General features: G+C 39.4%; 1 protein-coding gene across 6 annotated transcripts in view; it reads right to left on the bottom strand.

Annotated features, from left to right (window-relative positions):
* The window catches only part of plppr5b (phospholipid phosphatase related 5b), a 68854-nt gene that overhangs the window by 13798 nt on the left and 37561 nt on the right, over nucleotides 1–17495 (bottom strand). For 3 of the 6 annotated variants that reach the window (XM_055182345.2, XM_055182339.2, XM_055182341.2), the window contains 3 exons: nucleotides 9094–9270; nucleotides 4751–4885; nucleotides 4443–4567 (listed from right to left, as the gene is read on the bottom strand). In XM_055182345.2, coding sequence (XP_055038320.2) covers nucleotides 4445–4567; nucleotides 4751–4885; nucleotides 9094–9270 — 435 coding nt within the window. In that variant the 3' untranslated portion in view covers nucleotides 4443–4444. The remainder of the gene's footprint in view (nucleotides 1–4442; nucleotides 4568–4750; nucleotides 4886–9093; nucleotides 9271–17495) is intronic. The other 3 variants (XM_055182344.2, XM_055182342.2, XM_055182343.2) reach the window with 1 other exon arrangement.

Genomic DNA, 17495 nt, shown 5'->3' with positions numbered 1-17495 from the left:
TAGTGTGCCCACTCACAAAGCAGACAGCCACGTCTCTACTACAGCGGGCTTTAAAAAAAAAATTATTAAAATATTAATTTTCATATTCGAAATTTGTTTTTTAACTATTCGAATATATATTCGAATTTAGAATATTCGTTGACAGCCCTAGTTTCCACAGACCATCCCCTCACAGTAATCAGGATAGAAGCGGTCGAAAGTGGACAAAAGTGACGGATTTAAATACCAGGTGTAAACGTTATGCGTCTCTCTCGTCCAGATCCGATCAATGAAAACACATCTTAATACCAAGTGTAAACAATTCCCTAAGACTATAGCCATCTATGTTTAAAACAAAGTTAGGTTACGCACTTATCTTTGAAGTCAATTGACGTCAAAATGACATTTCGCATAAAATCGTATGTTGACAGCTTAGATTATAAATCATTATCAAGTGTGAAATGTAACTTCAAACTCTGTAAGGTGTAACTTTATTTAAGGGATATTGTATAGGCATCAGTTTGTATCGCAAAATTAAGCCCCGCCACTGTGACTTGTATCCCGTTTATTACAACCCATTTATTTTCAGTTTTAAGACAAGACGTTCAAATGTCACAAACATGCGATTAATAATTTGTAAATATGTCATATTTGTTTTTAACCCTTTCCTCACCATTGACAAGTCAACTCGTCAATTAAGAGAAAATGCTTTCCTGCCAATGACCAGTTTTTACGGCAATCCATATTTCCGCTATTATACACAAGGTGAATTATCCAGGCCAAACATTAAAAATTCTGAATCTGATCTCTATCACAAGTCTCTCACAAAACTGCAATTATCTCTGCTTTTTGCTCAAAATTTGGCATTTTTGAAGAAACCTAGAACAGGTAGGATAAAACAGCTTTTAGTTTGAAAGCAGAGGGTCTGATTTTTCATTTGATATATTGTATGTTTATATATTTAACTCTTTTCCCACCATTGACAAGATAACTCGTCAATTAAGAGAAAACGCATCCCTTCCAAAGACGAGAATTTCTGGCTTTCAGCAACTTATACAACCCGGAAGTAGCGCCTCACGTGAAAGAGAAAGAACTCTGTGTATGTTTTAAAGATCGCTCTGCATCTGATCTCAGTTTTTTGCTCAAAATTCTGTGTTTTTGAATAAAAAGAGAAATATGAATGTAGGATGAAACTTTTTTTTGATGCAGAGTATGTTCTTTCATTTAATATATTTTTTGTTTATATATTTAAAGAAGAAAATTTTCTGGAAGGCATTAAACTTTTGTGAAAATCATAAAAAATGCTGGCGCTGGCTGTCAACTTAAAAAAAATGCTGGTAGGGAAAGAGTTAAAAGGCATTTATAAGACATTTAGATTTTATTTTTGTGTAATTTTAAACTGTACCTGTTAAAATGATTTGCAGCATTTGGGTTAGCTTGTGCTATTAGTTTTGAGCAGTTGTTATCTGGGAATAACATACCTGCAAGTCGTGACTAGCCAATCAGAATCAAGCATTCCAACCGTGTGATAAAACTTTATATAGCCTTTCTCATATTATTGCATCTGTAAGACAAATTGCTTTCAAATGTTGTTTTCCTCACTTCATACAAAAGTGTCTATTAAATACCTAAATGTAAAGCTAATGTAATTTAAATACACCAGGGTAAGGTAAGGAGGCAGTTTTTAACTCTTTCCTCGCCAGTGTTTTAAATATATAAAAACACAATATATCTAATTAAACAACAGACCCTCTGCTTTCAAAAAAAAAAAAAAAACGTTTCATTAGTTCTCTTTTTATCACCTCTCAAATATGGGGAGGTTTCTTCAAAAACACACATTTTTGAGCAAAAAGCTGAGATAATTCAATTTTTGCAAAGGACTTTTGATAGAGATCAGATGCAGAGCGGTCTTTAAAACATACGCGGAGCTCTTTCTCTTTCACGTGAGGCGATACTTCCGGGTTGTAAAAGTTGCGGAAGTGCGCCACCTGGTGTATAATAGCGGTATTGCGGAAAGCCGGAAATTCTCGTCATTGGCAGGAAGGCGATTTCTCTTAATTGACAAGATAACTCGTCAATTATAATTTGTACATAGCAAGACTAAAAAACTATACTTTAGTCCGAAACGACATTTATTTACACGCTTTTTATGCATATATACAAATAGGAGTTGAAAGGAATCTGTAGTTAAATTTAAAATGATGTAATGATAATGATAGTATACAGATGCACTGGGCTAATGCATCATACTGCATTTATAAATAATATAGCTTGATATTAAGTGAGTTCATCTGGCATCACAGAAAATCATTCCCCTGGTTATAACGTTGATATATAAACTGTGACCTCGGCTGGGCATGCGAGATGGTTTTCGCCAAACAAATCATCTTTTGCTTTCAGTGATGTCTTGTGTGATCACGGTCTTCGTGATTTAAAGAGACAAACCCGAGATGTGAATTTTCTCCGGCTTGTCCAGCTGCTATCAGCGGCATTATGGGATTTGACAGCAATCTGTCCTGGGAATATATCATAAGAAGCAAAGTGGAATATTCTGTTTTTCATCTCAGAAGCTTCACGGTACATTACGAGATTCAGCCTTCATCTATATGGACTTCGCTACGGATGAACATCACAATAACATATCTATTTCGAATCGGCACGCTAGACTAAAGGAAAAATGTGATGTTAGCATTTGTATTGGTGGAAAGAGTCTTTATATCCTACTTATTTCATTGTGACATATCAATAAACTTTTAAGAAACTACCAGCAGGTCACGTTTGCAACCAAATAAGCAAACGGGAACATTTAATCCCTCATATAGACAAATCAACACGACAGTCTGGGTATAAATCCTTCTCTTCTTTGCTTACTTGTAGGATTATTCATTAAACATTTGTAAATAAACAGGTTTAACGGGTCAGATTTGCTATATACTGATAGTCAAAGGGGATCAGTGGCTTTGTGTTTTAATTAAAAACTTAACAGGAGGTTTAAGTCTCTTCTCTGCCGCAAAGTATAAAACTAACACATAGGGGCTCTAAATGCAAACGGCAGCACCTAAAAATGGTGGATTTTCAAGTCTCTGAGGGCTTAGTGGTAAATTCATCTTCTATTCAAGGTACAGAATTGCTTTTAAGAGTTTTTAGGTCACCAAACTTGAACACCAACATCAGCTTTGCAGTAAATGGATTCTGGAGCTGTGACTGTGACAGAGAATACAAGAAATATACAGTACGTGCAAGGAATTCTCATTACATCACAAAAGCTGGGATGTGTTAGGAAAATTAAGGATGAGCTGTCACGAATAGCTGTGAAAATCCTTGAAAATATTAAATTTTCCCTTTCGTGCAAGCCTAAATAAACACCGATATTTCATCAACCGATGAACCAAGGTATTAAATGCAAGATCTGCTTAAAGAGCTCAAAATTAACACTGTATGATGCTGTATGACCTCTTTAAACTTTGTGTTAAATTGAGATGCAGCATTTTGGAATTACAATCTAAAAAATAAAGGTGCTACAAAAGTTTTTTCACAGTTTTCGTTTCCACAAATAACCATTTTTTAAAAAAACATTTTATTGCCGATGCACCGATTAAGAATTTTCATGGTCGATTCCGATTGCCAATTTTTAAACTCTTTCCCCGCCATTGACAAGTTATCTCGTCAATCCGCAATACAGCTATTATCAACCAGGTGGATAATTCAGCAACTTTTAAAACCTGAAAGTATCGCCCTAGGGCAAACAGCTGTATGTCCGTCTAAGTTTTGAGGATCGCTCTGCATCTGATCTCTATTTAAAGTTCTTTACAAAAATGGAATTATCTCAGCTTTTGCTCAAAATTTTGTGTTTTTGAAGAAACATACCCATATTTGAGAGGTGATAAAAGAGAACTAATGAAGGTATGATGAAACGTTTTTTTTTTTTAAACAGAGGGTCTTAATAGCGGTATTGCGGATTGACGAGATAACTTGTCTATTGGGGGGAAAGAGTTAAATAGCTTTAGAAAGAAGTTCAGAAGAAGATCAGATGCAACAAGACTGACCAGAGATCTTTCAGCCAAAGATGCCAACCCTCTGGGTTAGACTCATGAAGTAAAAATGTACATAAATTATACAGTAAATACAGTCTGTTATGTATATGAAGCTCAGTTGGTAGAGCATAAAAAAGGATGTAGGTTTGAAGCCTAGGGAACACATAATGATAAATTATGTATAGCTTGAATGCACTGTAAGTTGCTTTGAATAATGCGTCTGCCAAATGCATAAATGTAAATGTAGACACTATATATTTCTCAAGTGCTGGTCGAATAAGGTTTTGCTCAACATGAACAAAAATGAGAGGGAACATTGGGTACAGATAACCGTTTTGTTCGGACAAATTGAACATGATTGGGTTTTAATGACACATCGGTTTACTCCAGAGGTTTGGCAGCTGGGCCGTCTCACACAGGTGCGCATACGTTTATTGCCTTGTGCTCTGCAGGTGTCTGAAGCGGCTGTTTTTGCCGGCGATCCAGCTAAAGAAACTCAGGAGACGCTCTTTCAGAGTGTGAGTCTCCTCATCTTCTATTCTCAATTCTGACACCTGAGGGACATAAGAGGTCTTTGAAACATCTTGACGGCAAAGGCCCTCAGACTGATACGTTTAGGACCCCTGAGAGTTGATTTAACAGACTCGCGACCCACACGGGGTGTGTTTATGGAGCATGCATCTGAAAGCCTGATTTCCTCAGTATTTGGTGTGGGTTTTGTATAGTGTGCTCTGTACCTGTGAGGCGATGTACTTTTCTAGGGGACTGTCGAGTCTGGGTGAACTGAAATTGGGATTGTTGCTTAGAGGGTCCTGTGGAGGGTCTTCATTTAGCAGCTGTTTGCCTTTGAAGTTATGGACCACACAAACCACCTGAAAAAGTGGAAAACATTGTGACATCATCATTTAAATGAGCTGTATTATGCACTGGTATTTTATAAGATTTGCATATCTTTAAAATAAGAATACAATAAGATGTAACATTTTGTAAGGTTTACTACCACTGCCAAAATGTGTTGTTTAGTGTTACAGTGTTAGTATTTTAAAAACAAGACGTTAATGTATAATATAACAGCCATCCACAACTTTTCAGCATTTTGGCAAATTGATAAATCTGAGACTGAACTACACCAGTATGCAAATGTACGCCAATCACGGACAAACAGAGGCAATTTACATACTGTATAGAAGACTGTAGCAAAAATCTTTTTAATTCAAAGGTTCAGAGAGGGTAGAAAGTAATCAAGTAGAGCTAAGCTACCATTATTTTTGGTAATAGAAACAAAAAACTGAAATGATACAAAAGCAGTGGTGCTTTAAAGAACATCAATTCCCTGGACGTGATGTATGACAGTCATTGTTTGCTGTCACAGAGCCGGAAGGAAACAACACACAATCTGAAGAACTCGAGCGGTTCTTGACTGGGATAAGTCTCGATATAACATCAATACGAGCTGCACTGTAAATGAAGCACACAATCCTACAAAGCGAACAAACTTTATACAAAGTCTTTATGTGCAAAGTATGTGCTGCACAGTCAGAGAGAAGCTTGTGTTACTGTGAGATAAAAGAGAAAGAACAGTGATTTTGTGCAGCATGGAGTCTTACTAAAAAGAGAAACTGAACTACTTGTGATTTCACTTTCTGCAACAAGGTTAAAATAGATGGATGGATGGATGGATGGATGGATGGATGGATGGATAGATGGAAGGATGGACCGACAGCCCAATAGACACATAGATGATGGACAGATAGTTGAGATGGACAAACAGACAGACCTTAAGATGATGGGTGGGAAGATAGACAAACAGACAAACAGATAAATGATGGATAGAGATGGGCGGGCAGACAGATAGATGGATGGATAGAGATGGATAGACAGATTAATGGACAGACAGACTAAAAGACAGATAGATGATGGGCAGACGGAAAAACAGATTGATGGATGGGCATACAAATGGACAGACAGATAAATGGATGGATAGATGATGGACAGATAGTTGATGGATTGACATGTATGGGCGGGCAGCTGGACAAACAGACAGACAGTTAGACGGATGAATAGAGATGGGCGGGCAGACAGACGGATAGACTGATGGATAGAGATGGATAGACAGATAAATGGACCGACAGACCACCAGACAGACAGACAGATAGACGGATGGATAGAGATGTATGAGCGGCAGATGGACTAACAGACAGACAGATGGATGGATAGAGATGGGCGGGCAGGCAGACACACAGATGGATGGGTGGGCAGATAAATAGACAAATAGACAGACAGATAGATGGATGTATAGAGATGGATAGACAGATAAATGGACTGACAGAAAACCAGACAGACAGATGATAGATGATTAGAGATGTATGGGTGGGCAGATGGACAGACAAATGGATGGATAGAAATGGGCAGGCAAACAGACAAGACGGGTGGATGGAGATGATGGGTGGGCAGATAGATAGACAAACAGACAGACAGATAGATGGAGGTATAGAGATGGATAGACAGATAAATGGACTGACAGAAAACCAGACAGACAGATGATGGATGGATGGATAGAGATGGATGAGCGGCAGATGGACTAACAGACAGACAGATGGATGGATAGAGATGGGTGGGCGGGCAGACAGACAAGACGGGTGGATGGAGATGGATGGGTGGGCAGATAGATAGACAAACAGACAGATAGATGGATGTATAGAGATGGATAGACAGATAAATGGACCGACAGAAAACCAGGCAGACAGATGATGGATGGATAGAGATGTATGGGTGGGCAGATGGACAGACAAATGGATGGATAGAGATGGGCAGGCAGACAGACAAGACGGGTGGATGGAGATGATGGGTGGGCAGATAGATAGACAAACAGACAGATAGATGGATGTATAGAGATGGATAGACAGATAAATGGACCGACAGAAAACCAGGCAGACAGATGATGGATGGATAGAGATGTATGGGTGGGCAGATGGACAGACAAATGGATGGATAGAGATGGGCAGGCAGACAGACAAGACAGGTGGATGGAGATGGATGGGTGGGCAGATAGATAGACAAACAGACAGACAGATAGATGGATGGATGGATGGATGGATAGAGATGTATGGGTGGGCAAATGGACAGACAAATGGATGGATAGAGATGGGCAGGCAGACAGACAAGACGGGTGGATGGAGATGATGGGTGGGCAGATAGATACACAAACAGACAGATAGATGGATGTATAGAGATGGATAGACAGATAAATGGACCGACAGAAAACCAAACAGACAGATGATGGATGGATAGAGATGTATGGGTGGGCAGATGGACAGACAAACAGACAGACAGATAGATGGATGGATGGATGGATAGAGATGTATGGGTGGGTAGATGGACAGACAAATGGATGGATAGAGATGGGCAGGCAGACAGACAAGACGAGTGGATGGAGACTGATGGGTGGGCAGATAGATAGACAAACAGACAGATATATCCATGGATAGAGATGGATAGACAGATAAATGGACCGACAGAAAACCAGACAAACAGATGATGGATGGATAGAGATGTATGGGTGGGCAGATGGACAGACAAATGGATGGATAGAGATGGGCAAGCAGACAGACAAGACGGGTGGATGGAGATGGATGGGTGGGCAGATAGATAGACAAACAGACAGATAGATGGATGTATAGAGATGGATAGACAGATAAATGGACGGACAGAGCCTCATTATCGTGTTTAGTTTGTTTATTTCACCGTCTCTCATTTAAATGTGTATTCATGTGGTTGTTGCTCAGCATTGACTTTCATGGCCTTATGTACAGAAGCTGATAATGCTGGATTGGTAATAAGAAGCTCTCCTACACAGCAAACCGGGTCTAAAGTAGGTCACATATTAAATTAATGATTTATATTCATCATATATGCACCTTCCAGCCAAAGAGAGACACAGACTCATCAATGTGTACTGTAAATGGGGCAGATATCTTTTAAAATGGGTTTCCAATGGGACAAATGACACACAAATGAATTTTCAGTTATTGGAGCGTGTCAGTTTATCACATTGTTTGAAGAAGCAAAATGAATGCAAAATGCTTTCATAAATCACACTCATAGCCTTTGAAGAGGATTCATGCTCTTACATCTCTCTGTTGGCTGGTATGCCAGCAAGATGCAAAACAGGACAATCCAACCGGACAAAATTTTAGCACATCAGCACCAATACTGCCTATACTCAGATATAGGCTACCCTTTAAATATGATGGGCTATTTTCAACCCAGCGTTGGGTCAAAAAAGAATGAACCCAACCTTGTGGATTGTAATTCAAAAAGCACCTATTTCATTGCTAAAAAACGTTATTTTGTATATTTGTTAAAATACAATGTGTTTGCGTGGTTTATAGTTAAAAAACATTATTTTCCACATACCGTACATAACCCTCTGATTTTGTACAAATCTCTTCAATCTGAAAAGCTCTGTGTCCCTGATTGGCCAGCTAATCTATACGTTGTGATTGGCCTGAAAACCTCTGACATCAGCAGGAAATGTGACGCTCCCTACCATGTTTGAAAGATTCGCTCAAAATGCAATGCTAACAGTAGTTAACTTACAGGCTGTGAGTCCAAAGCAAGAGAAATTATGATAATGTCAGTCTTGTCTACATAACCAATCCCAGGAAGAAAACTGTTGCCTACAATCCTTGTGTTGTTGTAGTGCAAGAAAAGAGATTTACGGGGAAACAATATCTCGCGTCATTTTGCACTTTGGGGTTTGTACCTTTTGCATATCTTTAACATGTACTAATACACACTAACACACCAAAGGAAATGTAAAATCGTGAATCGGACCATAGTTGCTCTTTAAAGAAGCATGATCAAATTCCTTTAAGGAAGCCATATGTGCAACACCTCCAGGAACAAGTCCTGTCCCTCTCTCAGGGGACTCTGTTCTTTAAAGGTTGACGAATGGCTCTTTTTACTGGGAGGCGGGACTGAAGCAGCCATTCGGACCAGTGCAATCTCCCCCTTATTCATATCAATACCAGTGAAGCATCTTGTTAATATTAAACTTTTGTTGACATGATGTACTTACAAGAAATGTGGCTATGGCCACACCGATGATGAATCCAGCAATGACGTCAGACCAGTGGTTGCGGTATTCTGCCACCCTGTTAATACCGGTGAGAAAGGCTAGGCACACCAGACCCAGACACGTGACTGGTTTAGCCAGACGAGTTCCTTTGGCTTTCACTGTAAATGTGATGTACATCTGAAACCAAAGACACACAAAATAACTCATGACTTTTGCCCAAACATTTTTGGAGTTGTGGTGCCACCCAACACATCCAACATGACGCAGATATCACAGAAAAAGTCATTAATATACACTCACCTAAAGGATTATTAGGAACACCTGTTCAATTTCTCATTATTGCAATTATCTAATCAACCAATCACATGGCAGTTGCTTCAATGCGTTTAGGGGTGTGGTCCTGGTCAAGACAATCTCCTGAACTCCAAACTGAATGTCAGAATGGGAAAGAAAGGTGATTTAAGCAATTTTGAGCGTGGCATGGTTGTTGGTGTCAGACGGGCCGGTCTGAGTATTTCACAATCAGTTCAATTACTGGGATTTTCACACACAACCATTTCTAGGGCTTACAAAGAATGGTGTGAAAAGGGTAAAACATCCAGTAAGTGGCAGTTCTGTGAGTGAAAATGCCTTGTTGATGCTAGAGGTCAGAGGAGAATGGGCCGACTGATTCAAGTTGATAAAAGAGCAACTTTGACTAAAATAACCACTCGTTACAACCGAGGTATGCAGCAAAGCATTTGTGAAGCCACAACACGCACAACCTTGAGGCGGATGGGCTACAACAGCAGAAGACCCACCCGGTACCACTCATCTCCACTACAAATAGGAAAAATAGGCTACAATTTGCACGAGCTCACCAAAATTGGACAGTTGAAGACTGGAAAAATGTTGCCTGATCTGATGAGTCTCAATTTCTGTTGAGACATTCAGATGGTAGAGTCAGAATTTGGTGTAAACAGAATGAGAACATAGATCCATCATGCCTTGTTACCACTGTGCTGGCTGGTGGTGGTGGTCTAATGGTGTGGGGGATGTTTTCTTGGCACACTTTAGGCCCCTTAGTGCCAATTGGTCATCGTTTAAATGCCACGGCCTACCTAAGCATTGTTTCTGACCATGTCCATCCCTTTATGACCACCATGTACCCATCCTCTGATGGCTACTTCCAGCAGGATAATGCACCATCTCACAAAGCTCGAATAATTTAAAATTGGTTTCTTGAACATGACAATGAGTTGACTGTACTAAAGTGGCCCCCACAGTCACCAGATCTCAACCCAATAGAGCATCTTTGGGATGTGGTGGAACGGGAGCTTCATTCCCTGGATGTGCATCCCACAAATCTCCATCAACTGCAAGATGCTATCCTATCAATATGGGCCAACATTTCTAAAGAATGCTTTTAGCACCTTGTTGAATCAATGCCACATAGAATTAAGGCAGTTCTGAAGGCAAAAGGGGGTCAAACACAGTATTAGTATGGTGCTCCTAATAATCCTTTAGGTGAGTGTATAGTACATGGAGAATGGCACAGGGAAAAGTCCTAAAGACCAAAACCAACGAGAGACAACAAAATCTCTAGGCTATATAAACAGTGGTAGAGCAAGGGCAACCAAACTAGATACAGGTGACACTAAACAGTAACTAATCTTCTAACTAAGTGAGTAATTAAAGTTAAACTAAAAGGAAATGCAAGTGAAGAAAAACGCTATGAAGAACGTGACTTCATGTATGTTCACAAACGAACTAACAGCCACCCAACACTCATTTTAATCCGAAGGAGACTTTGGTTGTGACTTTGAAAGGGACAGTATAGCAAATTGGATAAAAGTGAGACAAATGGGACATTTCTGTTGACTCATTCTGCAGTGTGTGTCGGTGTATATGCTGAAGGTCGAAGATTATCAGTCATCACACCCCACAAACATAGTAATTGTTACTTTGACTTTAAGTCCACCATCTCTCTTTTAGTTTTTTATCTATTCGTTTAGGAATTCGGAGGTCATTGTCACAATGTGACCCATTTTCATTGCGCCTCCGGAGGGAGTGGGTGTGAGCAAGCATTTTCTGTGTCCTCAAATCTTAATATGTATGAGTGTTTGGTTTGGTTTTGTTGGAGGATAAAACAGACAGAGCTCGCCTCTACTGCGGCACAAAGCATTAGTTCCTTTCATTGTTATTCATTTGCAGCAAGCTGTTACAAAAATTACTTTAATGCATTTGGTAGATGCTTTCATCCAAAACAACCTATATAGTGCATTCAATCTGCAGTATGTTTTATCAATATGTGCACAGGGATCGAACCTATGACCTTGGTGTCGCTGCATTAGTTCAGCTACAGAAATGGCTCAGAGATGTTTTGTTCAGCGGTGTACTATTAAATACCTAAGTTTAAATAATAGGCTGGTTTAAATAACAGCTTTTATAGATTGTATAACTAAAAGCCTCTATTTTCAATATTTTTGGAAATCTAAGACTGCATAAACACATATATAATACACACATTTGGAGTCCATGATACCTGACAAAGTGATACTAGGGCTGTGCAGAAATATTGATATGCTGTGATATTTTTCCCTGTATTGGTCTATATTTAAACATTTAATATAGATACATTTTAGAGCATACTGACTATTTCACTTTGATTAATGTTGACTTAATGGGCTTTTTTGTGGTATCTATATTTTAAGGTAAAGGAACAGTATATAGGATTGTGGCCAAAACTGGTATTGCAATCACAAAACTTGTGGTTTAAAACTGGTACTACAATTACACAACTGGTGGCCAATAAACAAAATGACAACATAAACATCAGTTGGCTGCAACTATACCTTTTAAATGACAATTTTCAGGGAGGAGTTGGCTACGCTCCATTTGTTTGAAAACAGTTCAAACATCAACAAAAACTGACGTCTCGCAGATTCGCTTAGAGCGCCTTTAATAAGGTCTAAAATTAGCATTAGGTACAGAAATCGAATCAAATAAATCATAACACTGTCTTTATTGTATAAATTAAATATAATTATTATTTTTTAGAGCTACAGAAGTGATTTTCTCTTTGTCTTGGGTTGTTTGATTTACATTAATGACAAAGACTTAAGTAGGTTAATTGAGGTTACTGTCTCTTTAAGACCAAATAAGCACTGACTGGTTACTGACTGTAATCTATACATACATTTAAGACATAAACAAATATTTTTATTAGAAAAAGAATACTGTGGAGATCATTTTGTTTGTATGTGTTTGTAAGATTTTATGTTCACTTGCTTTTTAAAAACGCGGCTCTCCGTGTATGCACTACTGAGTGCACTTAAACGTGCACGCACAGACGGAGGGCGAATCCCAAATGGTGCAGCATGCTCTTTTGGGCCATTTTCATCCGAAAATCTTCAGATGTTTTTTACAGCGCCGATCAAAAATACCGCAATATATCACAATATGCATCTTGAAACAAAGGTGTAACTTTGATTTGAGAAGTGGGGGGCACAAAATGGGGAAACATGTTTTGGATTTGAATCCTATTTTCTGCATTTATATACGTTTAGGGACTATGGTGATACAAAATCCAGGAACTAATTAAGTTAATTATAATGATGAATTCTGCCAAAAATAATAGTAGGATACTAAACTATGTATAAAAAAAGATGTCTTACTTTCTTTATTGTTTAATAGGGACTGGTCACCAAGACTTGAGAGAATCATTATATAAAGTCAAAAATGTTAACTATTAAAGTTTTGTTTGAATAAAATTTTTATAATGTGAGACTCAATTTACACTCATAGGGCCCTATTTTAACGATCTGAAATGCAAGTGCGAAGCGCAAAGCGCAAGTGACTTTGTGGGCGGATCTTGGCGCTGTTGCTATTTTCCCGGCGGGAGAAATAAGTCTTGCGCCGGGCGCAAATCAATAAGGGGTTGGTCTGAAGTAGGTTCATTATTCATAGGTGTGGTTTGGGCGTAACGTCAAATAAACCAATCAGAACGCTATCCAACATTCCCTTTAAACGCAAGGGCGCAAGTTCCATGGCGGATTTACCAGGCGCACGCCAGGAACGGTTCACAGTCGAGGAGACCGACGTTCTTGTAAGAGCAGTCAAAGACAGAGAAGTTGTTTTGTATGGGGATGGGAGAAACCCCCCAAATCAGCGTCGGTTAAACAGGCGTGAGAGGAAATAGCCGCAACTGTCTCATCAGCTGCCCCAAGCACTACAATGAAGTCAGGAGACGGGGGGATCCCAAGCTTGCCAGCATAAATCGGGCACGCCGGGAACACAGGAGGACATCGCTGCGTCCACCCCCACCGCTGAAAGGGTTTGGGGGCTTTGAAATCGGACACAAGAAACGCAAGCAAGGTCCAACCCCAAAGTACACTTACAAATCAAGTTCACATACATTAAGGTTTCTTATGAAAACATTTTAATTATTATTTACATAAAATAAACGTAATACAGCCACACAACAAACTTATGAAAATATTTTAATCGTTATTTGCATGAGAATTGTTTAACGCTGCCACACAAAATAAATAAAAACTACCACAATGCTCACCACAATGATTTCCCTTATCTCTTAATATTTTTTATTGTAACAATTTATGATTTAATGATTTCCCTTATCTTATATTTTTTATTGTAACAATTTATGATTTGCAAAAATAACTGTTGCATCTGTATAGATTAGATAAGCAATGCGCGTTGTGCACGCTATACATTATGGTCAAGCATGCGCCCTTAAAATAGCATAATGAGCCACACGCAACGCCCCACTGACTTTAGACTAGTTTTTTTTTGGTTAGTAGCGCAATTGTTTTTTGAAACTGCAAAATAGCATAAGAGATGGTTTGCGCCGGAACACGCCCCCTTTTTTGCGCTGAACCGTCCAGGGAGCGCAAGTTTATTCCCTAGTTTGCCGACGTGCATCTGTGGAGGGAAAAACCCGCTGTGCGCCAGTGCAAAATACGAAATGATACATGCGTCAGTGACAAAGTCAATTGCGCTGGGTGCAAGATAGGGCCCTTAAAGTCAACCCTGTTAACAACCCATTTAACTTATGCAAGAAAATGCAAGACTACCCTTAATGTTATCATTTAGCCAGACCTGCGAGTATCCTAAAACAAACATCAATTGCCTGTATATTCCACATGGAGAACATTATTATACTTTATCAGCCACTTAAATCTGTTATTAATAGAGAAAAAGCTAAAAGGCCCTCCCGACACAAACTAAAAGTAATTTTATTAGACACAAGGAAGACTTTCACCTTGCAGAAAGCACAAAATTTAAAGCTTCATTTGCACAATAAAGCCATTTCTGACACTAATCAGATTCCTTGAATATGTTAGACCTGTTGAAATGCTGTAATTCTTTCCACCAGTTAGTCATCAGCGATTTGACAAGCTGCCCGGCATAAAATATTCTCTCCCTGCGGAGTGGGATTTCCTCGTGGGTATGCCGCACATCTGGACTGCATCGCGGGTGAGAAAGAGAAGATTAAAACGAGCCATATGCTTATTGCTTAATTTTCAGATTCTGTCCTTGAAAGTCTCCAGTGTAAGCCAGAGCGGGACGTCTCGCATCTTAACCAGGTCAACACGACTAATTAAACTGCTGCCTGAAAATTACAGAGGCCACAAAGTCATTTGTCTTTTGAGGTGGCTAGTAGGGGTGTAACAATTCACACTGCTCGCGGCTCGGTTCAGATCACGGTTTTATGTATAGTCACGGTTTTGGTACGGTTCGGCACTGGCAATGTTCAGAAAAACATGCCAAATATCAGAACACTCTTTAAGTTAATAACTTTTTAAAATAAAGTTTGCAACAAGGCCAATCAACTTTAACCAAACATTCCCAGGGATTTTTTAAATTCAGGTGGTTGAGCTAAAATAATTGCACAAGTTATATACTTGAGGTCAGGGTCATAAACAAACCTAAATGTTAACAGAATATCAATGCAGTCTTGTCCTTCAAGCAGGACACTGACCAATTAAAGCCTTAACCCATCACCAAAAAGGTCACCATGACTAGGTTTTCATTCTAGTCTTAACTCTTATTTCCTTGTTGATTGATAGCATGCCTAAGGTTTGTTAATGTTGACTGCAGCATTCATTGTCATAATAAGCGTAACTTATTTCCCCCGGTCCCTATTATAGCACAAATCTCCCATGTTCGCGCTATCACACTTTGAGCCGTGTTTGCGCTCGGCTCAATGTGAGGCTGAGCACAGAATTCAAATGAAGCTCCTGTGACTTTGCATCTGCAATGAAAAGCAGCTCTGCGTGGTGCCATCACTTCTGGAAGCTTAGGCGTGTTTCGTGAGGATCACTCACAGATGCTGAGATACATATCAATTAAACATGCAAACCTGCTGGCATGCAATTGGGGGTACGTGATGTGCTTATTTTGGGAAGAGAGCACAATTCACCTTCATACCTGCAGAATTTAAACACGAGCAGATCAAAGCCGAATCCCCACTGATGGCTTTCACCCTCCATTATCTTCAATAATGAACAAAGTATTAAGCAACCCTGTTTTGAGAAATCTAATGATGCTTAAAGAAGCACTGCCAACTTTGAAATAACGTAAGTTATTGGCAGCATATACACTCGCCTAAAGGATTATTAGGAACACCATACTAATACTGTGTTTGACCCCATTTCACCTTCAGAACTGCCTTAATTCTACGTGGCATTGATTCAACAAGGTTCTGAAAGCATTCTTTAGAAATGTTGGCCCATATTGATAGGATAGCATCTTGCAGTTGATGGAGATTTGTGGGATGCACATCCAGGGCACGAAGCTCCCGTTCCACCACATCCCAAAGATGCTCTATTGGGTGGGGATATGGTGACTGCGGGGGCCATTTTAGTACATTGAACTCACTGTCATGTTCAAGAAACCAATTTGAAATGATTCGAGCTTTGTGACATGGTGCATTATCCTGCCGGAAGAAGCCATCAGAGGATGGATACATGGTCGTCATAAAGTGATGGACATGGTCAGAAACAATGCTCAGGTAGGCCTTGGCATTTAAACGATGCCCAATTGGCACTAAGGGGCCTAAAGTGTGCCAAGAAAACATCCCCCACATCATTACACCACCACCAGCAGCCTGCACAGTGGTAACAAGGCATGATGGATCCATGTTCTCATTCTGTTTACGCCAAATTCTGAATGTCTCGACAGAAATCGAGACTCATCAGACCAGGCAACATTTTTCCAGTTTTCAACTGTCCAATTTTGGTGAGCTCATGCAAATTATAGCTTCTTTTTTCTATTTGTAGTGGAGATGAGTGGTAGCCGGTAAAGTCTTCTGCTGTAGCCCATCCGCCTTCAAGGCTGTGCGTGTTGTGGGTTCACAAATGCTTTGCTTCATACCTCGGTTGTAACGAGTGGTTATTTCAGTCAAAGTTGCTCTATCAGCTTGAATCAGTCGGCCCATTCTCCTCTGACCTCTAGCATCAACAAGGCATTTTTGCCCACAAGACTGCCACATACTGGATGTTTTTCCGTTTTCACACCCTTCTTTGTAAACCCTTGAAATGGTTGTGCGTGAAAATCACAGTAACTGAGCAGATTGTGAAATACTCAGATTGGCCCCGTCTGGCACCAACAACCATGCCACGCTCAAAATTGCTTAAATCACCTTTCCTTCCCAGTCTGACATTCAGTTTGGAGTTCAGAAGATTGTCTTGACCAGGACCACACCCCTAAATGCATTGAAGCAACTGCCATGTGATTGGTTGATTAGATAATTGCATTAATGAGAAATTGAACAGGTGTTCCTAATAATCCTTTAGGTGAGTGTACGTTTTTTGTAATTTAATAATAAACAGAGAGTCAATAATCATTGCAATAAAATCATTTCCCAGCACCTTGTATTGTAATTTAACTTGTGCTGTGTTGTTTCATCCCAAAATGCTGGGTTGTTTTAACCCATTGTTGGGTCAAATTTAAACATTTTATGGGTTAATTTACTTCAACTGCTATTTGACCAAATGCTGGGTTAAAGATAACCCAAATAACCCTCTTATGGCTTTCTTAATTCTTCCGAATCTTCCAAATCCGAGTGCAGATTTTTCAAAAAGTGTTGTTTTGATGTTTACAATGGGAGTGGATTGTGACCAACTCTTCTCTAGCTTTTAAAAGATGCAAAAGCATTGCGACAAAACTCAACGCGACTTGTGCCGTATATTCCAAGTGCCCATGTGCAAACAACAGTCCTGGCATGAAAAATGTGCAGGGAGAGAGAGGTTATCAATAACAATGGTTTTGGTTCCAAAAACAAAGAAAGCCATGGGGGTTTGAGCTACATAAAGGTAAATAAATAATGACAAATCTTTCATTTTTGTGTGAACTAACCCCTTAATCTCTTACTGACTTATAATAATCTTTGGCAATCA

The sequence above is a fragment of the Misgurnus anguillicaudatus genome, chromosome 25 (genome assembly GCF_027580225.2).
Source record: "Misgurnus anguillicaudatus chromosome 25, ASM2758022v2, whole genome shotgun sequence".
Classification (NCBI taxonomy): Eukaryota; Metazoa; Chordata; class Actinopteri; order Cypriniformes; family Cobitidae; genus Misgurnus; species Misgurnus anguillicaudatus.
This window is presented reverse-complemented; position numbering and strand designations above follow the sequence as displayed.